Genomic DNA, 20990 nt, shown 5'->3' with positions numbered 1-20990 from the left:
AGACTTTGCAATTTCGTCTGTTTTAAAAAACAAAACAAGCTAAAGCATGTAAGTACGTTAAATTGGCAGCAGCAGTGACAGCACGATGTCAAGCAGAATATCAGTTCGCACATTCTGTACAACACAAAAATTAAAAAGATGTTTGTTTATAAAGGAACCAAAAATATTTTTAATTGCGCATAACACCGGCATAATTATAGGAAGATAGTGCCTGTTTGCGTAATCCATCGCCCTTTCACAGTTCCGCAGGCCAGAAATTAGTATATAAGTAAGTAGCTTCTGCAACGTACCGCACACATATCACGATTATAAGAAAAACAGTTCAGCAACCCTTGGACCGTGGTCAGGAGATGCAAAGTGACTAATAATAAAATAAATTGAGTTTGATTCTTCCCATTTCGTTGCGGCAACTCCGGAGCTCACATAACCAGGTTGAACCAGCAAATCACTTTCCTGTCATTCAACTCTCTGTGCCGTGCGGCCCGTGCCTATGTCGTATGTTTTCCGAAGGACGTAGCGCTGCATACGTTCACAGGTTTATATATATATATATATATATATATATATATATATATATATATATATATACCTGTAGGTATGGATCCATGTCGTGTGATATTGTAACTTGTAAGGTTGTAACTGAGGACAGACAGAACGTTTACTGACAATAGAGAGAAATTTACTGTAAACTCAAGAGAGACAGAAATGCTGTAACTCAGGATGGGCAGAGATGCAGAGGCAGAGGTGGAGCATGTATGTGAAAAGTGAAAGAACGCACTGAATGTCATCGTCAGTTGATCCAAAGTTTCAAGCACTAGTTTTTCGTTTACCTTTCCATAAAACTTCCTAACCAACATCTCAGAAGACAGAAAGAAAAATTTGACGCTTTTTGATCTCTGATAAGTGTTTTTTAGGGAACCAAGAAAGTTATGCTTGTTTTGGTTTCTCGTAGACATAGCATAGGGTGCAAGCAACGCCTCCATCGGACGGACCTATGCTAAGTCTACGAGAAACCAAAACAAAACTAACTTTCTTGGTTCTCCATAAAAACCTACTTTCAAAATATCAAAAAATTCTAAAATTTTATTCTCTATTCTGAAACATCAACTGGGAAGGTTCGTTAAAGTGACAACGAAAAACTGATGCTGCAAGTTTTGGAGATAGTGGCAGTCGGAATCAGGTACTGGTACCCAAAGTCGAGACTAATACACGTATGCGCGTACGCGAGGTGGTTGCACTTGCCGCAGACTATATCGCTAAAATAGCCGTCCAGCTTGCACTCAGGCAATCTTCCCAGTAAACAACTCCACAACAGAAGTTTTTTGCAGTTATTATGTAATAAAACCCGTCCTTCGGAACAGTCCCACGGGGGGACGCCCCGCTAGGGTTTTTATAACTTTTACTGTTTTACAATTTTGCTGCTACGCAGTAACAGCACATAGCTTCTGCTGTTCCACTGTTCTTACTATTAACTGAGCACAAAATCATTTAACTGGATCAGTTTGATTTTTTATAGAATCTGCAAGAAACACGGTTTTGTGTCGCATTGTAAAAGTACCTCCGCATACGACTTGTGTTGGTTATCTGCCCAGCTGGATTTGAGTTCTGAGACAGAACCATGAGAGCATAACCTTTCGCCTTCTCACGGGAATCTGCCATTGTGATATAGTCTGACTAAAAAACGAGAAACGATCAGTGATGGGGTGAGCTATTTTCGCGTTGCTGCGACATATGGATAACGAAGATCAGAGGATTCATAACGTTAAAATGTCATACCTGTCATTGGGGTACTTCGTGATCGTCATTTCTAATGATTTCTTGAATCTGTGTACCAGTACTTCGGTGTTGGAATCAGTAGGTTGCTTTTTAAATTGTCCGTAATTATTGCAGTGATCGTGAGGTGCCTGTTGCATGGACGGATGAATGTTTTGATGATGTGTCGGAAGAAGAGTATCCTGTCGCTGGGCCAGAGCGGATCTTCGTTGTGAGGTTCGTTCTGAAGATCGGATCAAAAGGAATTTTGGTGTTGTAGTACTATGGTTATTTAATTTGATTGATAGTGCAAATGACGGGACTTGCTGTTGTATTCCACGCGAATATACATAGTTAAATCACATTTTTTCATTTTAATCCCTCAGGAATGTAACCGAGCACACGGTGACGGCAAGGGTTTCAGTTACTTAATGCTCTTGCCACATTGTCACAGTCTAGTGTTAGTCGTGATAACTTTCTTTGACGTAGAGTGCAAAGGAACCCCGCAGCCCCACGGCTCCCACCGCCACGACCACAGAGGGTTAGAGCACCGATGATCCACCATCTGCCCATCCCCAGTGCAGTAGCAACACAGTCGATACATGTCGCTGAAGAAACCAGAATGCATGTGCAGAATCTTCCAACAAGAGCATCCGGTGCGTTCTGTGGTGTGCCTTTTTGGCATGCCGTATGTATGGTTGACAGGAAGTACATTTCTGATTAATTTTTATAACGCAATTTTGTATCAGAGTCCGCTACTCGAGATGATTTCATCAGTGCAAAAGATTCGGGCAAATGATTTCTGTGGACGCCAGTGGAATAGGAGCAGAGTGGTGCGGCAGCGGTGCATTTACACGGTTTGTGGCTTTATGCGCAAATGTTCGTTGCGATATTATGATCGTGTTTTCTTTATGAGATTTACTGAAATTGAATAGTCATTTCTTTGCAGTCCTGAAGACACAGAGAGCGCCGCGGAAAAGGGATGCTGTTCGAAAAATTTGTGTACCGTGATTTCGTTCCCTTAAATGCAGCGGAGATGTGGTCATGAATTTCCGAAGTGTTTTCTGGAAGCGGCATTGTTCAAGAACGGAATGCTTCCATGAGTTTACCAATGCCTGAGCCCGCGAACAGTTTGCGCCCCTGTGCTTATGCTTACGGTTTACACCAGAATCCCCGGTACTGATGGTTTTTATTGAGTGAGGTTGATCGGATCAGTTTGGACTTTGGATGTACTCTTTGTTTTAAAGGTGCCCGCTGTGTTAACGAAAAAAAGGGCAGTTTCTCTGGATTGGTGGATCTCATCCACCTGCTGTTGTAAATCTCTTTCTGTGTAAACACTGGTGACTGCGATAATACCTGGACGACTGTACATGAACAAGAATTTACGCTGAACCCTGGAAATGTTTCAGCATAAAATACAGTACGAGAATGCGAAAGTATCGATGACAAAGTCAGACGGCGGGGTATGGTATGGCGGGGTACGATAATTACGATTCCTTATGGCAAAAGCTTATTTCCGGAAAATTCATATTTGCCCGTTCTCCAGTATCTCCATTCTCCACTATCCATAAAATTCCTGTGGGAAGTCATGGAAGTAGAGCTGGAGAGTGTAGAGTCGCGACTGGATAAGTTGCATGTAGCTGTAGAGTCGCGACTGGATAAGTTGCATCTCGGGTGTTTGTCGTTGTGACAAACACCCGAGATGTTTGTCACAACGACACAGTCGTACAAGTGCTGCAGTGGCATTTTGCACTTTTTGACTACTTTTTGTTATTTCATAAATTTTGCACATTCTTGTAATCGTGTTCTAGCTTCAACGTTGATCGGAAATTACTGGGAAGTAAGAACTGATTTTGTGCAGGATCGTTGATTTTGCATCGATCAGATCAACAGTGCAGCATTCTGTGATACAGCCATTTGCTTCATGTGAATTGGGAATTGATGGATCAGACGGGAGTTCCGCCTCAGGAACCTCAAGAGCGAGAATACTCCCAAGACAGCGAAAATACTCTTGCATCTCCTTCATCTTCCGGTCCCGTATACTCCACACCCGGACGCCAGCAAATCGCGGATCTGTTTAACCGTGAATTCAAAGTGATTCTGCTGGACGACCGTGTAATCGTGGGCACCTTCTTGTGCACCGATCACGACCAGAACATCATTCTGGGTGGCGCCAAAGAATACGAGAACGAGCACGACTTCGCTGCCAACGCCGTGGAGCCCCGTCTGATTGGGCTGGCCATGGTTAATGGGAAGAATCTCAAGGGATTATTTGTTGAGTCTGCAAGTTCGTGAAGCCAGTGTGTGTGTAAACGGGTGCGCGCGTACAAGACGATTCAGCCTTCTTCGCGGTGAAGTGCGTGTTTGTTTTGCTTTTGCCGTGACAGGCCTGTTGTCGGTAGTGCAGTCATGGCTATTTCGAGATTGGCACTTCCACAGTCGCCTCATTCGAATAATCGGCGTTATTCGGGATCATTCATGCTTACCAATGAACTGACGCGTCATGAAATGCAACTGCAGGACAGTCAACAGCGGCCCGACTTGAAACGCCATGGCTCCACTGCGCCCTACGTGTCGGCCACGGTTGTCGCCGAACCTGCACAACACCAGACGCAGGAGAATGACTACACGAAATCTCTGGCCAGATTGGAATTTTATTACTTGATGGGTAAGAGCGAAAGATTCACAATATCTTTTTATGAACGAGAGAAAATTTATATCAAATATATCCGCGACTACTACGCAGTGTCGTGGTATACCAGTTACCAATGCTTTAAAAGTTAAATTACTGCTCGAAGTACATGCCTCATGACTTCTGCATTAGTCCAGCATGAAGCTGCATCTGCATAAATTTTTTTGCATACATTCCAGCTGAAGCAGAGGCATACTTTAAGCTGCAATAACTGATACAAATTTTGGAGACGGAAATTCATGGAATATTAGTTCTGTGGAGTTTTTTCTATGTTACAGTCACTGTATTGTCCCACTGATTTCACATTGCGTGATATTAAGCCGATGATATTTTTAATATGCGGGATATGCATGGCATGCTCGTTAGATGTTAAATATAGCAGACTTGCATTCTTACAGTCAAACGCCAAATCCTGCATTATCAGCACGAGTCACTTGGACTCTACGTTACGGATAAGGCCGATGCGGAAGATGGGCATGTGCGGGACATGATTTATGCCAACGCTGCAGTTTGGGCAGTATCGAGAGCGTACAAACGAATCGACGACGATCACGGCCGAGCGAACGAACTCGGGCAGTGCGGTAAGTAAGGTCATAGCCTCTGATAAAGAATTATTTTGGGAGGATTCTTTGAATAGAAGCACTCGTATCGGTTTCTGACTGGCTTTGTTTAATAATTTTACAGTTTTACACGTTATATTTTCGTTGCATCTGGATTGTCTAACACGGCAGTTTTGTTACGTGATGTTGTTTCAGTTGTATCGCATTGTTGTACTTTTCTTGCTCTAAAAGTGATACTAAATCTATTTTTAGCGGTGAAATGTATGCGCGGTATCTTGTATTGCTGGATGAACCAGGCCGACCTCCTGGAGAAATTCAAAAACGATCAGATACCGTTATTTGCCCTTCACAGTCGTTTTCGTGTCCTGGATGGCGATCCCATTGGCGATTCACAGTATCCACATCTGCAGATTGATGTTGTTGCCCTGTATCTGCTGTATCTGACGCAAATGATTGAATCTGGACTGAAAGTTATTTTCACCATGGAAGAAGTGCATCTAGTGCAGAATTTGGTTTTTTACCTGGAGCGTGCTTACCGAATACCGGTATGCTGCTAGAACCGTTCCTGTTTGCCCCAATAAACCTGAATTTGTTTGGCGTTAGGATTTTGGTATGTGGGAGCGCGGCGACAAGTACAACACCGGAAATCCTGAACTGCATGCTAGGTGAAACTGACGGCTTGTTACTGCTTTTACCGTTGTTGGTCTTTCGATATTCATTTTTAAATTGTTACTGCTTGTTACTTGACTTTTCATGTTTGCAGCTCCATTGGGATGGCCAAAGTTGCTTTGGAAAGTATTAATGGGTTTAATTTATTTGGCGAACATGGTGCTTCCTGGTCGGTTGTTTATGCGGATGTGGATGCCCACAATCGGAACCGCACAACTCTGGAAACGATGCTTCCCCGCGAATCTAGTTCAAAAGTACGCTGCAGTTGCAAACTTCGTGTATACTTGCATTGCACGTTGTTAAGAATTATCTTTTTTCCAGAATACGGATGCTTCCCTTATCCCAACTTTGAGCTATCCTTGCTTTGCTGTGCATAAGCCAGTTGTCTTTAAAGCCACAATGGATAAAATGCAGAGGAAATTATTAGGTAAGCACATAAAATTTGCCTAACAGCCGAACTGACTCGGGTAATTTTTGCGATAAAAATTTTCGCCGTTGAAGGCAACTGAATAACTTACGGGAAGGTTATTTTCTCTGTTCAGGTAAATATGGGTTTAAGCGCTTCCTTCGAGATGGCTTCGGGACCGTTTTGGAGGATAAAAATCGGCGTTACTATGAGCCAGCGGAAGTGAAGCAGTTTGATGGGATTGAATGTGAATGGCCGGTGTTCTTCGTGTATCTGATTATTGACGGGGTACGCGAATTGCATTGTTATGAGCTGCTTGATTGTGACATAGGTTTGTGGTTGCGACAGGTATTTCACGGTGATACGCAACAAGTGGAGACCTTTCAGAAATTACTCGAACCGCTGCTCAAAGAAAGCTTCGATGGGGATGTGGTGCTGCCGCGGTATTATTATGTTCCATCGGAATTCATCGAAGCCGAAATCGCCAATCCGGGCAGTCAAGACCGCCTGCCCAGCACGGAGGATCCCGATGGAGAGGGAGAGATTTTCGTCTGGGGTCAGGCGTTGTTCATCATCTCGCAGCTCCTAGTGGAAGGGCTTATCGATGCCAATGAACTGGATCCACTGCGGCGATATATGCCGGCGGCACATCGTCCACTGAAGAAGACCCGATACAGCTCGTTTTCGACGGTCATTCCGACGGATTTAGCGGTGCAGGTGGTGCTGATTGCGGAATCAGTGCGCTTGCAGGCGTTGTTGGCGACGTACGGAGTGCAGACACAGACACCACATCAGATCGAGCCCATACAGATCTGGTCGCCCAAAGATCTAACAGAAGTATATTCCAAATTGGGCGAAGAAGACAAGCTGGGATTGAGCGGACGACCTAAACGCCCTTTTGGACCACTGAGCACCGTAAGTTAATACAGTCTTACAGATATACAGTACTTGACTACAGTTTTAGTCTTCCAGCGTGTGAATTGGTGATACTGTATTTGCGAGTAGTTCTTGTTGATTTTAAAAGGGCTCATTTTGCCAAATCTGAGATATCGATTTAGATTCAGCTTTGTTCTCTTGTATCTGTACAACAGTATATCGGTACAGTAGTATGCCGGTTACAAAAATGTTTTTTGTTTGCTTTGGCATTGTGTCTAGTTTTTCGCCATTGTCTTTAGTTTAGTTTTGTTTGACGTTTTGTTTTATATCAGCCATTTTCGATTTGTTATAATTTTGCTAACCGCTTCACGGAAACCGCATGCACGCATATGTTTTGCGTGGTTCAAAGCGAGCAGTGAAAAGTTTATTCATTTTGAATTGTGATTGTGATTGCAGTCGAAGATTTATCGTGTGGCTGGAGAAACCGCAATATGTTATCCATTATTTTTTGAAATGTCGGACTTCTACCTCTCGTATGACCAATCGATGCTAATGGACGACATTCGTACCGGTTTAGCTTTTGTTGCCAGCCGATGGAAAGTCCACGGACGTCCGACAATGCTATGCTTGGTGCGCGAGGAAATGGTTCGCGGTCAGCAGTCGGCGGAGATGTTGAAACTCCTGGCCAGTTTCCGTTTGGGTGATTGCAACGGAATCCGCGTCCGCACGGGCTTCCTGCAGAATTTTCTGTCGTCTTCCTGTATCGAGCATTTAGATTTCGTCGTGGATTTGTCAACCATGAAGCGATCATTTCAGTCCTTCAAAGAAATTGTCGATCCGTCTCCCGTCTTCCGCAGCCTGATGGATGTGCCGCGTGCTGTATCGATGCGCAACTCCGCTACCCATAAAACACTGGAGGAGTATAAGGACCGCAGCGTACACGATGTCATTGATGCGCTGAACTGCTGCGAATCGTCGCATGGTCAGAGTTATCTCTTGGCCATTCTCCTCCGCCGGCAGGGAAATAATTTTGTGGTGGATTCCGTTAACAATGTCACCGTGCAGCAGCGCCTGGAGAGTCTCATTCGACAGTGTGCAACACTAAAGAAATGGGATGTTGTGCGCTATTGTTCGGCATTATTGCAGAAAGTGGTGGCCAGTTTGGCACCATCGATCACGACGATTCTCGTCCGTGGAAAACAGGTGCGCGTGGGGATGTTCAAGCACGAAGAAGCCATTATCGATAAACCGGTGACGCCCCTGCAGATTAAACAGCTGATCTATTCCACATGCGAACAGCATCATCCATCTGCGGCAGTTTTGCAACAAGAACTATTGCTCAGTATCGGAAAGCTAGTAGAAACAATGCCTAGTATTTTTGATGGGATGCTGAAGATTCGCATTGGATGGATTGTACAGGCACTGACCTTGTATTTAAAATATTCGCAAATGGATCACCCGGACTTCCAAGAAGAATACATTTACACTTTGTCGCCGTTTGATGTGCAGGATTTGCTGCTGGAAGTTCTAACACTGCCGTCGTTGATCAAGCAGGGCTTGGATCCGGATACGGAGAGCCACAAACTGACGCCCATGCAGCGTCGCCACCTGGATGGCTGTTTAAATCGTGTGCCGAGGAAGTTTTACGATTGTTTCTGGAATATTCTCCATCGGTGTAACGAGGGCATTAAAGTAGCGGATCATCTGATGCCGCAAATTCCAACGGTGACCGATATGACTCTGTATGAGCTGAATTTTGCTCTGAAGATTGACGCCTTGTTGGACCGGATAGAACATCCCGCGTACCGCCAACTGGTCGTGGAATTGGTCATGGTGATTAATACGATCCTGGAAAGAAACCCTGAATTGTATTTTATTGATCCCTTGGACACGGATAAATTTGTGCATGCGGCATTTGAACGGTTTCTGAAGGATTACAGAAAACGTGACGGGGCTGCCGATAAAAAAGAATATGATATTGATTTCTTTTACCAACAGCCTCCACAGGTGAAATATGGTCTAATTCGCCTTCTAATTCGCCCTTCCATTCTTTATAGCATAGCTCTCGCAAAACTTTTCCGCATCAGGTTTTTAACTTGTTTTTTTTTCAGGTTACTGGGATGTATCTGGCTGGAGCAGTCGTTGATTTGCTGCTGCACCAGGAGGCCGAGTATTCGGTGCAATGCGCTGCGGACGAAGCATGTTGTATCGTTTGAATGTCGCCTTGTATTGTCTTTAACCAGAAGTTGTGGTATTCGCTTTCTTTCAGCTGAGATTGTAGGGTTTTTAGAGAAATTGATAGTGTTTTAGCGGGTTTTTCAGGTTGTTGCTCAAGAAAATAGAAGTCAGATAAAAATTACTCAAATATGTACCATTAAATAAGAGAAAACAAAGGTCAAGGTAACCAGAGCATTTAGTCGAAATTGAATTGAGCCATTGCCAAGATCTATGCAGTGCGCCGGAGTCTGATTGCGATAGCAAGCAGCATAGTCCAAGGCCACCGCAATGTAGTTCTGCTCGTGCAGACTGTGAAATAAATGCGCAAACGGTCCCGTCGCGTAAATCGCCACATCTTCACCACCATGTGTTTCGGAACTCCGCGGAACGAGAGCGTCTTGCCGAAAATCATCGGCTTCTACCATGACGTAATCGAAATTAGCGGACGTGAGATGATCCACCAGTGAAAAAAATTAACTCATACCGGTGTCCACCTCCGTCAGATTCCTTCTGGGCCATTCCTTTACGTGACCGGGTCCGTTGGCGTACGACAGTGTAAGGTACGGCTTTTGATCGTCTCCGACCCCTCCAAATTTCAGTATGGAAGTGCCTGCACAGAAAACACCCACAGAAAGCTGTATATAATGATCTTAGTATCAAAATACTACAATTTTAAAGACTCACTGTACGTACATTAATGTGGGTTCTTATAAACTGTAGTACCTTTGTACATGGCTTGACAATTAACGTTCACGTACAGATATAGCCATTCATAATAGCGGTGCACAATCTATATACAATACCTCGTTCCGCAAAACCAGCCAATCCCAAGGTATGAGAATGGTCAGCGGTCACTGCAATGAAGAACAAAGGTTACAAAATGATGTGTATTTCTTGATATTCCAATCTTGCTCTGACCATCTCTGGGAGAAATATGTTCGGTGTTCCGTTTAATGGATCACCGTAAATAATGTGGAACGCGGGTGAATACCTAAAATCAATGTATCATTGGTGGAAACCATTTTCAGAGCTTCTTCCACTGCCGCTTCAAATTCCAATGTATCATGCAGTGCGCGTTTGGCCATTCCCGAATGGTGACCGGAGTCAATTTTGCCGGCTTCCACCATGAGAAAAAACCCGTTTGGATATTTTTGCAGAATTTCCAAGGCTTTCCTGGTCATTACACGAAGTGGTGGCTCTGTGGCAGTAGCGGCACTTCGATTACGTAGAAGCTCATATTCCATGTGATCCCTGCTGAATAGCCCTAAAAATTAAACCTGTACATTTTCTACCGTCCAGTCTCCACTGTGTCAAAAACGATATTGCAACTACGCCACTTTATCCAACAGACCCCAGTTGCACACTGCACAGGAATTCCATTTTTGCACAAAACTTCTATCGCAACTGCTGAGGGTGACCTTAATTTTAAAATATGGCTTTTCCATGATAACTAAAAGGTAAATACCTAAAACGTTTGTCGTGTTCGATGCATTAAGTTGGCTAAGTTGAGCGTTGTCCGTCACAATGTGCGACGTTGAGCCTTCAGAGGTGTTGGATTTCATCTGACGCCATAGTTGTAAAAGGTCACGATCATCACCACGATTTCCTGCACACAAAAACGTATCAAACGTTGACGCAATGAACTAAATAGCTGGGTCATTTTGGCATGACTAGTTTTATTTCCAGAACATGGATATATAGATCTTAAAATTATTCTGTTTTAGGGTTTTGCAATTTTACATTTGTACATTATTGGTACTACTGGCGCTCGGTATAAATTACCTGACTGGTTTGATGGAAGATCTATCGCACTGCTTGGTAAAAAATTCAATCGTCCGCCGCCCATAATTACCTACCAAACATTTTACACATTTTTTTGATTTTGCAGATAAAGAAGATACAACTGATTCTGCGCAACTAAATTACCCGTTTGCGGACATTAAATTTTGATGTTCTGATTAGAACTTCCATGTATATATACTGACATTCAGATTTTTTCCTGGCGTGTCTTCTATCAGCTGGCGTGCAATGTCTTTAGAAAATGCTTTCGCTTCTTGGGGCATGGATTTATCGCTTTCCCAACTCCGAGAAGCAGAATGGGCGTACGCTGCAGCTGGCGATGCCTGTTTGTTGTACAAACGATTCTGAGTAAAATTAAAACTGAATTTTGAAATTGCAATTAATTTTTATGGCACAATAATTTAATAATAACACAAATGGATGTTGAGCCTTTCGCTCATAAATGCTGCTCGGCCTGTCTGCTATTACCATAAATCACTGCATGGTATTTACGTAAAGTGCTATACAAGCAAAAAAATTGATAGAGATTGTACTTGCATGTGTCACAGATGTGGTGGTTACGATTCCCGTCGCTTTTCCGGCATTTTGCGCCCAGGAGAAAATGGAGGATATTTCATTTTCCGGAACCGCGCTGAAATTGCCCTGTTTCACATTGCTGTTGACGCCTAGGACGCCTCGGTTGGTCTTGACTCCGCACAGAAATGCGGTCGCCGCAGCAGCCGAATCCGTTGTCTGCGTGTTATCTGCATATGTCTAACCGAAAAACCTTTTTAATTTTTCTCTGGTGTTGCCTGCTTTGATATATAGATATTCTTATTAAATTGCCACCTTAGACAATCCGACATGTGGAAACCGCTCGAACGCCAAGAAACCTTCTTCCCCGGTTCTTCCTTCCCGTTGACCTTTGTAAATCCGGGCAGCGGTCAGCGTCGCGATGCCCATTCCATCACCCAAAAAGAATATCACGTTTTTCGGACGCACTTCAATTGGTTTAGTTTGCAGTGCGATGCGCAGTTCTTCTTTGGCTTTCTCTGTCCATTCCTGTGCGCCTAACAATAAGCAGCAGTTTTGATATTGTGCAATATGCATATGCGCATGCTAATTATTGGAATTGTTTCAAATACCGTCATACATAATCATTAGTCGTCATAATTTATTTTGGTCCACGCTGTACTTACTTTCCGCATCCACACAATTAATAATTAAACATGCAGCTAAAAAATACGTTATAATCCCGAAAATATGGCCCGAACACGTAAGGCGCTTCATGTTCCAGCTGCCGGTCTTAATTCAATAAGATTAAGGATTAAGTTGAAAGTTTGCAGACACTTATAAGCATGAATTTAGTTGGATAATCTTTTAGAACGCTTTGACACAAGTATTCGCAATTAATTCTAATACGACAAGTGGAGGGTCCCGGGTACTACTGAACTACTGAACTTAATACAACTGCAACCTTTTATGCAGACGATACAGGAAATATGACAGACCATTATTTGGTAATATTAACCATTTTGCCGAGTAATTATTGTAATCGGTAAACCGTAGCTTGTTCAAACAATGTAAATCATCATTTGCAGCATTATCAGACGGATGCTCGTGTACACAAATTGAAGTCTAAGCAAATCTACGAAAAACATTACGGTGGAATCTTGGAAATGTATTTGAATTAATATTAAAGCCGCACCTTGACCGATAAGAATTCGGTAACGGAATTACAGCAAATAAGCATTTCACACAAAGATATCTATATTACTTATGTAGGGAAATGTCCTGCTTTTCGAAGATACAGTAGCCACTAGCCACTGCATGCATATGGTATAATATCTTTCAATTCTCCACATAATTTTATTTTATTGTTAATACCCAGTAATTTATATTGCATTGTACAAATCTACTGTATCTGTACATCAGCACAACAAAAGTTAACTGCAGTACTCTGTATGTAAGGTAAACCGAAACTCACAACCTGGGCATTCCAAATGATATCCGAGATGAGAATGCATTTCTTGGGATTGGCTGCCTCTGATTTGAAAAATTTCTCATGATTGACCAGTGTTCAACTAAATTATGAACCATACAGATACTGTACGAGTATAGTTATATAATTTTAGATATGCCCATTTTAGATAATTTTAGATATGTTTTACTGAAACCATAAAATTAGCGCTTTTATTTCTAGCACTGAAAATTTGACCGGCTTTCGTACTAAATAACTAATATTTTTGCAAAGTTTACGCATTTTCCTAAAAAAAGCTAATAAATTTGGTATTACCGTTCGTACAAACTAAACTACTGTACGAGTACAATACGCATGGAGTTGGGACCTGGTGAATTTACGAAGTAAGTATAAAAGCACTGTATCTGTACGAGTTAGTAACGAATATAACGTTACTGGTAAGAAGTATATGTGAGCCAATAATAATTATTATGATCCCGCATTTTCACCATTGCAAGCGGGAATGTGAAAACGTGGATTGATATGACCATTTATAAAAGAGCTTGAAGAAAGCAAAACGCTCTTTTCGAGCATGATGTGAATAACGTGTATCAAATACAAACTACAACGCTATTTTAATCGTTAACTGATTTCTGGTTACTTTACAAGATGGTAACATATGCTTCAATGTCCTCTCGTGTGCAGTGCACTGTGCACTGTTTAATCGAACCTTCGTATTTGATTATGCTTGAATTACTAATAAGTCCCGTCTGCATCTCCTTACCACTAGCTGGTTTTTTACGGAATGCCGGTAAACATGCGTAAACAAAAACGCAAAATATAGAAATGTGCACACCTGGAATAACCACTACGCCCGTAGACGAATCGGTGTTCGGCAGACGGCGGTAGACGAAAATGCCCAACACGCGTTTGTGGTATAAAGCTGCCGATCGAACATGAGTCACTCTACGACGCTACCATGTCACTCTAGTTTTTTTTGCAAACACTTCTGCCGGCTGATGTAGAACTTCGCGCCACAGTTTTGCAAAGCCACGCCGCATGCGATGTGCTAGCTAGCGTCTTGCGGTAGTTGCTAAAGAATTCACCACCGACGAAAATAGGCTTTCGAATGTTTCTGTGTAGCTGGAATGCCGTAGCAGCCATTGTTTCAATAAATGCTCCCCTCCGGAAAAGACGGTTTTGACAACCACTTCACCGAGGCACCCGACTTTTGACCTTCAATTGCTTGGTGTTCTGAATAAACGGCAGCTCGAAAGATTGTGCGACAAATGCGTACTGGTTTAATAAGCGTCGTTGTGGAAAGTTTCAACTGTTCGGGGCAGCGCAGTTGCGAAGGGGAAATTCCGGTCGCGGAAGATGCATATTGCGGACAGACACGAAAATGCTCATCTGGAGGAACCGGAAATCCACGTGGAGATGGATCCCATCACTGCGCTACCGATTCCCCTACCGGATTCCGGTTCTAGCACACATTCGGATGACGATGCAGAAGAGGAACATGGCGGCGGACATCGCCTGCGAGTTCATACAGCCGATGGTGCGTGATACTGTGTTAATAAGCGTCGATGTTCTCGCGGAACGATACACTGGATTTTATGCCAATAGCTGCTGACTGCTGATCGCAATTTTTTGGAATTTTTCAACATTTTTCAGAATTTAGTTTCAAGATTTTTAAATTAAATTCTTCAAGATTTTTCAAAATTTTCACATTTTCTTAACATTTCTTAAGCTCGGTTCGAACTTATTAAGCTCGCTCCCTCAGTTTATTAATACCGAAACTAGTTTGATGAGTATGTGTCGAAATGTACAAAATGTCGGCAGATGGGCAGTTTGCGTACTCTATATCTCTGTCGTAGCGCAGCGCTAAAAATTTGCGGCAAAAATTTTTCTACCTTGCCAGTACTGTTTACTTTAACGCGTTGAGTGTTTTGCAGTGGTGGACTTCCGTCGCTCCTCGATCCCTTCCCTCTCTCCAGCCATACCTGAGCCTGAACCGGAAGCTGCGGCCCTTCCAACCGAGCATCCCACATCGTTAATTGCCGCCGTGGTGGTATTGATCTTCTACTGCATGGCCACCATTGCCGATCAACAGCTGTTAAAAAATGTCTTCAGCGAAGACTTCTACGCGCCGTTTTTTATTTTATACGTCAACAATCTGATGCGACTGTTTGTGCTTCCGGGATATGTTTTGATCGTATGGATCAAATCGCATTGCGGACGACGGAAGCGAAAGACCATCCGGCAAATCCTCAAGTGAGCAAAATTTCTGAATGGAAACTACATGTATCATATTTTAATGGCATCGATTTATTTGCTAACTGGTAAGCCTTAAAGCAGAGGTATACTGCATTGCGTGTCGGTTGTCAGGTGTATAAGATTGACATTTGTAGAGAATGTTCCATTTTCAAATCGCCGGATCCGCTTCCAATTTTCTTTATCAAGACAATTGGAATTCTCGGCTCGAATATCGTCCTGGCGGTGTCATTATGTATTATTGCATTGTCCTACGCGACGGCATCGGAAGTGGCTTGTGTGCAGACTACCCAAGGTAATGCCGCAAGCTACTATGTATACATATTGATTTATTCATAAGATCATTTCGCTGACTTGACATTAGTATTTTCTTTCCAGTGGCTATGGTTTATTTCGCCGCTGTTGTTTTCTTTGGGCAACAAGTTCTCTTTGCCAAGGTGCGATTACTGTATTTCTTTACCCATAGGAAATCAATCTGACAGCGTACGTGTTAAATACATAGAACTATACCGGTATTTTGTGCGACTTACGACCTTTAATATCATGAACACTATACGCTGTTGTTGCGGGCGATTTCCGGTGTGCTTCACTAATATTGTTAGATTTCAGTAAACTGTATGATTATTTAAACGATAATAATTTTTTGTTTAAAGGTTCTCGCTGTTCTGATCTCATTAAGCGGGGTGGCCGTTATCGCGTACTCGAAGGGGTTCCAGTCCAGTTCTTCCTTGGGAATCGGCCTAACTGTGATTGCGACATCCATTTTCTGTTTTAACATTGTGAGCTGATTGATATTATCAACGCCTGTATGCGATGAAATTCTAAAATTGCAGTTTGCCTTTTAGATGTACTACAAACACGTTTACAAACGTCTGACATTTGGACAATGTTGTTGCTTCCTGACGACAGCGGCGTCATTCACCGTGGCCATATTCTGGACAATTCCCTTGTGGATGAAGATGACGTACGCGGAAGTGTGGAGCTGGGAAAGTATCCCCTGGAATTGGATGCTTCTTTCCGGGATCTGCTCCTTATGTGGGTGTTACGTAATTAAAAAATTTGATTACTCGTATAATCAAAGGGGAATCACCGGCGTTGTCGTGATTACAATGTATATATATGTAACATGCTTACCGGTATATCGGGAAAATGTTAAATACTAATTTTGCTAGTGTGGCACATTTTGTCATGCAGTAATTATCGATGCCGTTGGATTTTGTAGTCGCGGCCAAGCTGATGAATTATGGATTAATAGTTGCCACGCCGCTGTTGATGTCTTTTGGAAGCTTACTAAGGATCCCGGGAAATATGGGTAGGTGGTGAAATTAGACTGCGTTGCAGGAAGTAATTTGTGTTAAGTCGGGATTTTTTTGTAGGAATTGATTACTTTCTGCGTCACGTGGAATTTTCTCATTTGGAAATAATTGGATCGATCCTCATTGTTCTCGGCTTCATCATCATCGTCATTCCGGATCATCGCATGTCTATCAACTGCCGAGCATTATTTAAAACTGCCTCGAAGAAATGAGCTACGGTGAATTTATTTATAATTTTATAGTTATAAAGCATAAAGTGGTTCATTCGGTCTTCTGTGGTGTGACTTATACCGTAGATCTTTCACTGATTCTGACAACTTGTCCAGTATTATTTTCTGTGAATCTTTGGGTTTACCGTTCACATCGTAACGTAACAGTGAACCACCATAATTTACAACTGTGTTTTATGCAACTATGGTTCATGATTCTGCTAGTGTTGTTAATAAATCCTTTTTTAAGGTGATTCTCAGTAAAAATGCAACAGGCAACCAATGGTCAAACAGTATTAAAAATGTTTGACCAAGTACAAATTTGTATAGTGCAAAACACATGAACAAAGTTCCCGCACAGTTTATCTGTTTATAAGAGTAATATTGCGAAATTAGGTACTTCCGTTACATATTTAATATACTGAATACGATTATTAGTATAACTTTTCTCAGCAATACAGAATACGTCACTTCATGCGCCCGGAAATTTCTTAGCACGTAATGGTTTTACTGAAAAACATTCCTAGCGCGTGATACTCGTACGTTTCTCCAGACATTGCAGATTACCTACCGAGTATATATGCGCCATGAAATTAACTGTCTCGAGTGCCGATACGTGTCACTGGACAAAAATGGCTTATAATATGGACGGCATATTTTGTAAGTTACTACTACAGATTATAAATGATGCCAACATGCCATTATACTGTAGCAAGGTATAGACCACAAGATACTTAATTTGATAAAATTTTAAGTTGTATACCACGTATAATTCCAACCTCTCTAGCGCAAGGCATACTTAAAATTGACCTTGGTGTAATTACACTGTTATTTTATCTATATGACCCTGGCTGGGACAGAACGTCTTCACACATAATTATACGGTATTCGGAGATAAAATTGTATGCGTTTTTTTCCGTTTTGGGTTATAAATATGTAACCCGTTCGGTCATGGAAAAATTTTTGTAAGACGAAGACGACCGCGCAGGCAAATAAAAACAGCCAACAATCAGGGTCCCTCAAAAGATTCTACCGTAAACCGGTGATGCAGAAGGTGAAGTAACGCGGATTAGGTCACACGAAACCACTTACCGGTGCGAACAACAAGGATTAATGTCTTTTCCGATCGATATCCATATACATACACCATAACGCTGCTACCTGCACAGCGGAGATCCCACCTGGATCTCACACAGCTCCGTCTTTTATTCAGTGCTCCGTTGACAGTATCGATCACATTTTAGAGTACCATCCTGCAGGTTGAAACTGCTTGTTCACGGCAGGTTTGTTGATAGTAAACCCGTGCCATTATCGCCTTTCCCCAGGTCAACCATTATCCATCCGTGTATCGGCGTTAGTGTGCTAATCAGACCATGCCATGGCCGATCCACCCGTCGAAAAAGTCTATCCCAAACGCAAAAGTGTCATACGGAAATACGTGGAAAAATCCGAGGATGAACCGTCCAGTACCGCGTCCAGTGATCATGTTGTCGTGGAAGAGCCGCAGCTCAACGGCAAACACAGTCCAGCAGCTGCACACGACAACACAGTTTTCGTTGAGCCGCTGCCCACGGACACGGTGCCGGCGGCCGTGGAGGTGACATTCCCGATGGGTGAGGACGGCTCGCCGTATGTCGATCCGCTGGCCAATGTGCTGACGGTGTCAGCGCACGGCTCACAGATTTGGTCGTCCGCCTCGGACTGTCGCAGTCTGTCGGCCGATTCCTTCCATGAAGACGCCATTAGTGTGACGAATTCCAATGCCACCCAGGCGCAGGATATCGAGAGTTTGGTGCGACGCAAATCCCTGGTGGAGGAAGTACTGCAAGAGTGGAAATCGTTGGTGAAGCAGTCGCTGAATGTCGATCATTTGTTCAGTCTGGAGGAGCTCAATAAACATCTACCCCATCATCATTTACGCGTTTTTATCGGGACGTGGAATGTTAATGGCCAAGAGACATTTGGAGATTTGAAAGATTTTTTATTCCCGAAAAAACCCGCGGCTGCCGAAATGTGTGACCTTTATGCCATTGGTAAATTCTGCACAAATACTGAATTTTTAATGTGTGAACTTTCCACTGCGTCATGTTGATTAAAATTAAGTTTATTACCACTTCGATCTGCAGCATAATATCACAAACAATTTAAATATTATATTTCTGTACGACCCTCACAGCGGAAAATGAAATGGATACGAGTACAAATAACATTTACTGTATGGTGTAGAGCGGTTAATTAAGGTTTACTGCATGATTCTGAAAATTCACTACACTTTGTTGACTGCAAAAAGTATGTTTCTGTTTGTGCAAATGGAGTTTCAGCTGATTGTGTTTATCGTTTACTCGTAGGTGTTCAAGAAGGCATACCAGAATTCCGCACCTGGGAGGTGGGTCTGCAGAAAACAATCGGCTTAAGTCATGTGCTGTATGCTTCGGAGTCGGTGGGCACCATTCACATTAGCATCTTCTTACGACGCGACCTGATCTGGTTCTGTACGAAACCATTAGTATCCCGGCATCATCTGCGTCTGATTAATCAAAAGAACAGCAAAGGCTTTGTCGGCGTAATGCTGTACCTGTTTGGCTCATCCTTTATGTTCCTCACCTCGCACTTGACTGCCGGGCATTCGCGGGAGAAAGTCGACGTGCGCATTGACCAATTAAATCGCATCTACATGGAGCTCAATTTACCGCGCAGCCTGGAGCAGAACCGGCTGGGCAACCGCTTCGACGCTGTGGATTACGTCTTCTGGTTTGGGGATTTCAATTTTCGCCTGAATGAGACCCGCGAGAATGTGGAGACGACGATCAGCGGGGCGCGCAGCTCCGCTGACAACGAGAACGGTGAACACTTTCAGAAACTGCTCATGTGGGATCAGCTGTACACGCACAAGACACGCTGCGCCATCCACGACTTCAGCGAGCATCCCATCAGCTTCTTGCCCACCTACAAGTTTGATCTCAACTCGGATCACTATGATCGCTCCTCCAAACAGCGCATTCCGTCCTACACCGACCGCATCCTCTTCCGCTCCAACGGCAAAGGCAATCCCATCATCTGCCGCTGTTACGGCGCGGCCACCAGTATTAAGACGTCCGACCATCGGCCGGTGTATGCCATCTTCGATGTCAAGGTCCGGCCGCAGGTGCGTGCTCAAAATGATCTGGATATCTGTGCGGGACAGTTCAACAGAGAGATCTACACCGCAGCGGTGGGTCTGTTGAAGAACGAACAGGCCATACAACGAGCTATACAGAAGAATCTGCCGCGTAGTACCAACAGTGCTGTGTGTGTCATTTTATGACCGGCAGGTGAATATTTGATAGCGTTAATGTTGTTTGCGGTTGGTTCCGCGGTTAAGTGGTAACGCTGTTGGCTGCAGAAAATTATGCATTCTGCAGGCGATGTGTCTTTTGGAAATTTATTTTTTGATATGTGATCAAAGATTTTGTACAAAGTTCTGCGATCAAATTATATTGTTTCAAATTATATAAAATGATTTACTGTTGTTTGTACCTTGAACCAAGCTGCATGCCGGACTGGTGTGGATTTCGTGTTATTGTCGACGGCAGTTGTAAACTTGTACATGCAAATAAAATTACACAATAAACGATAGAGAAATAATTTAATGAACGAAAATCGCACACACTACTAATAGGTTAGATTCGTCCATACGCCGCTAAATCTGCTGCTTAATTGGCCCAATAACCACTTCCTCTGGTGGTTGGTACTTGTTGGAGAACTGCAAAAGTTCTATCAGTTTTACAGCAAAGCTAGCTCGGATACTCGTAGTTACATATTTAGTATGTGTAATTCTGTGTATAGATAGAAGCACCAAATATGCTTCTACTAACCAGTAACCACACAGATATACGGATAGTTTTATCCCACATTACTATAGGCGTGTACCTTTTGATAGTTAGTGAGACAAACACAATCTGCTGCAAGCTTCTATGGTTGGCAGTTTGGCATTAGAGGTATTGTAGTTGCATCTTTTTCTTTGCGCGTATGGTGAACCCCAGCAAATGCGATCGAGAGATTTGGAACCGGAAAGCGCGAGAATCGAGAAAAATATTTTAAAATCGAGGAAGATAAATTATTTTGTGAAATCTGATGAAATATAATATACTGAATATGCTCACTGCTGCTCATCCAAACAGTAGTATCACTTGTCAAATTATAGCTGTTTGGACGACCTACGTGCTAATTTATTTTGTGTAATTGTTGTAATGATACATCAAAATTTCTACAAAGACACATTGTCGACACTATATTAAAAG

General features: G+C 42.9%; 4 protein-coding genes and 1 long non-coding RNA gene across 5 annotated transcripts; 4 read left to right on the top strand and 1 right to left on the bottom strand.

The window, feature by feature from the left end:
- The first annotated feature begins 1344 nt into the window (after positions 1 to 1344).
- On the top strand, positions 1345 to 3169 carry LOC129587650 (uncharacterized). The gene is made up of 5 exons (XR_008690386.1): positions 1345 to 1703; positions 1891 to 1989; positions 2242 to 2408; positions 2502 to 2609; positions 2702 to 3169. It is a non-coding gene; the product is annotated as an uncharacterized LOC129587650 (long non-coding RNA).
- Positions 3170 to 3505: 336 nt separating this feature from the next.
- LOC129587649 (N-alpha-acetyltransferase 38, NatC auxiliary subunit-like) lies at positions 3506 to 4047 on the top strand. Its single transcript, XM_055481478.1, has one exon. It carries the CDS (start codon positions 3694 to 3696, stop codon positions 4045 to 4047), a length of 354 nt encoding a protein of 117 aa, XP_055337453.1. The 5' UTR covers positions 3506 to 3693.
- Positions 4048 to 4161: 114 nt separating this feature from the next.
- On the top strand, positions 4162 to 9349 carry LOC129587643 (phosphorylase b kinase regulatory subunit beta-like). Its single transcript, XM_055481472.1, has 10 exons — positions 4162 to 4420; positions 4843 to 5025; positions 5257 to 5549; positions 5608 to 5669; positions 5768 to 5927; positions 5995 to 6100; positions 6216 to 6367; positions 6428 to 6994; positions 7412 to 8962; positions 9067 to 9349. The coding sequence occupies exons 1-10, from the start codon at positions 4162 to 4164 to the stop codon at positions 9169 to 9171; spliced, it is 3438 nt and encodes a 1145-aa protein (XP_055337447.1). The 3' UTR covers positions 9172 to 9349.
- LOC129587644 (alkaline phosphatase-like) lies at positions 9200 to 12463 on the bottom strand. Its single transcript, XM_055481473.1, has 10 exons — positions 12151 to 12463; positions 11801 to 12021; positions 11510 to 11725; positions 11158 to 11295; positions 10955 to 11024; positions 10638 to 10778; positions 10164 to 10436; positions 9976 to 10026; positions 9657 to 9782; positions 9200 to 9590 (listed from the first exon to the last, which is right to left on the bottom strand). The coding sequence occupies exons 1-10, from the start codon at positions 12239 to 12241 to the stop codon at positions 9316 to 9318; spliced, it is 1602 nt and encodes a 533-aa protein (XP_055337448.1). The 5' UTR covers positions 12242 to 12463; the 3' UTR covers positions 9200 to 9315.
- A 1437-nt stretch (positions 12464 to 13900) lies between these two features.
- LOC129587865 (uncharacterized) lies at positions 13901 to 20295 on the top strand. The gene is made up of 10 exons (XM_055481807.1): positions 13901 to 14469; positions 14867 to 15185; positions 15323 to 15480; positions 15564 to 15622; positions 15839 to 15964; positions 16031 to 16220; positions 16408 to 16497; positions 16562 to 16710; positions 18077 to 18743; positions 19059 to 20295. Exons 1-10 carry the CDS (start codon positions 14289 to 14291, stop codon positions 20012 to 20014), a joined length of 2895 nt encoding a protein of 964 aa, XP_055337782.1. The 5' UTR covers positions 13901 to 14288; the 3' UTR covers positions 20015 to 20295.
- Positions 20296 to 20990: the final 695 nt, after the last annotated feature.

The sequence above is a fragment of the Paramacrobiotus metropolitanus genome, unplaced genomic scaffold, assembly GCF_019649055.1.
Source record: "Paramacrobiotus metropolitanus isolate TYO unplaced genomic scaffold, Prichtersi_v1.0 Parri_scaffold0000026, whole genome shotgun sequence".
Taxonomy (NCBI): domain Eukaryota; kingdom Metazoa; phylum Tardigrada; class Eutardigrada; order Parachela; family Macrobiotidae; genus Paramacrobiotus; species Paramacrobiotus metropolitanus.
The sequence above is the reverse complement of the archived record's forward strand: the minus strand, read 5'-3'. Positions and strand labels throughout refer to the sequence as shown.

What these genes read in the sequence shown, in the direction of transcription:
- LOC129587643 (XM_055481472.1), top strand. Translation starts at nt 4,162, where the DNA reads ATGGCTATTTCGAGATTGGCACTTCCACAGTCGCCTCATTCGAATAAT. An exon ending in CCCGCGAATCTAGTTCAAAA is followed by an intron (nt 5,928 to 5,994) that starts GTACGCTGCAGT and finishes TCTTTTTTCCAG; the next exon opens with AATACGGATGCTTCCCTTAT. An exon ending in AATGCAGAGGAAATTATTAG is followed by an intron (nt 6,101 to 6,215) that starts GTAAGCACATAA and finishes TTCTCTGTTCAG; the next exon opens with GTAAATATGGGTTTAAGCGC.
- LOC129587865 (XM_055481807.1), top strand. Translation starts at nt 14,289, where the DNA reads ATGCATATTGCGGACAGACACGAAAATGCTCATCTGGAGGAACCGGAA. An exon ending in AACAAGTTCTCTTTGCCAAG is followed by an intron (nt 15,623 to 15,838) that starts GTGCGATTACTG and finishes TTTTGTTTAAAG; the next exon opens with GTTCTCGCTGTTCTGATCTC. An exon ending in GTGTGACCTTTATGCCATTG is followed by an intron (nt 18,744 to 19,058) that starts GTAAATTCTGCA and finishes GTTTACTCGTAG; the next exon opens with GTGTTCAAGAAGGCATACCA.
- LOC129587649 (XM_055481478.1), top strand. Translation starts at nt 3,694, where the DNA reads ATGGATCAGACGGGAGTTCCGCCTCAGGAACCTCAAGAGCGAGAATAC.
- LOC129587644 (XM_055481473.1), bottom strand. Translation starts at nt 12,241, where the DNA reads ATGAAGCGCCTTACGTGTTCGGGCCATATTTTCGGGATTATAACGTAT. An exon ending in CGCCAGGAAAAAATCTGAAT is followed by an intron (nt 11,025 to 11,157) that starts GTCAGTATATAT and finishes AATGTTTGGTAG; the next exon opens with GTAATTATGGGCGGCGGACG. An exon ending in TCTTCCATCAAACCAGTCAG is followed by an intron (nt 10,779 to 10,954) that starts GTAATTTATACC and finishes TTTTGTGTGCAG; the next exon opens with GAAATCGTGGTGATGATCGT.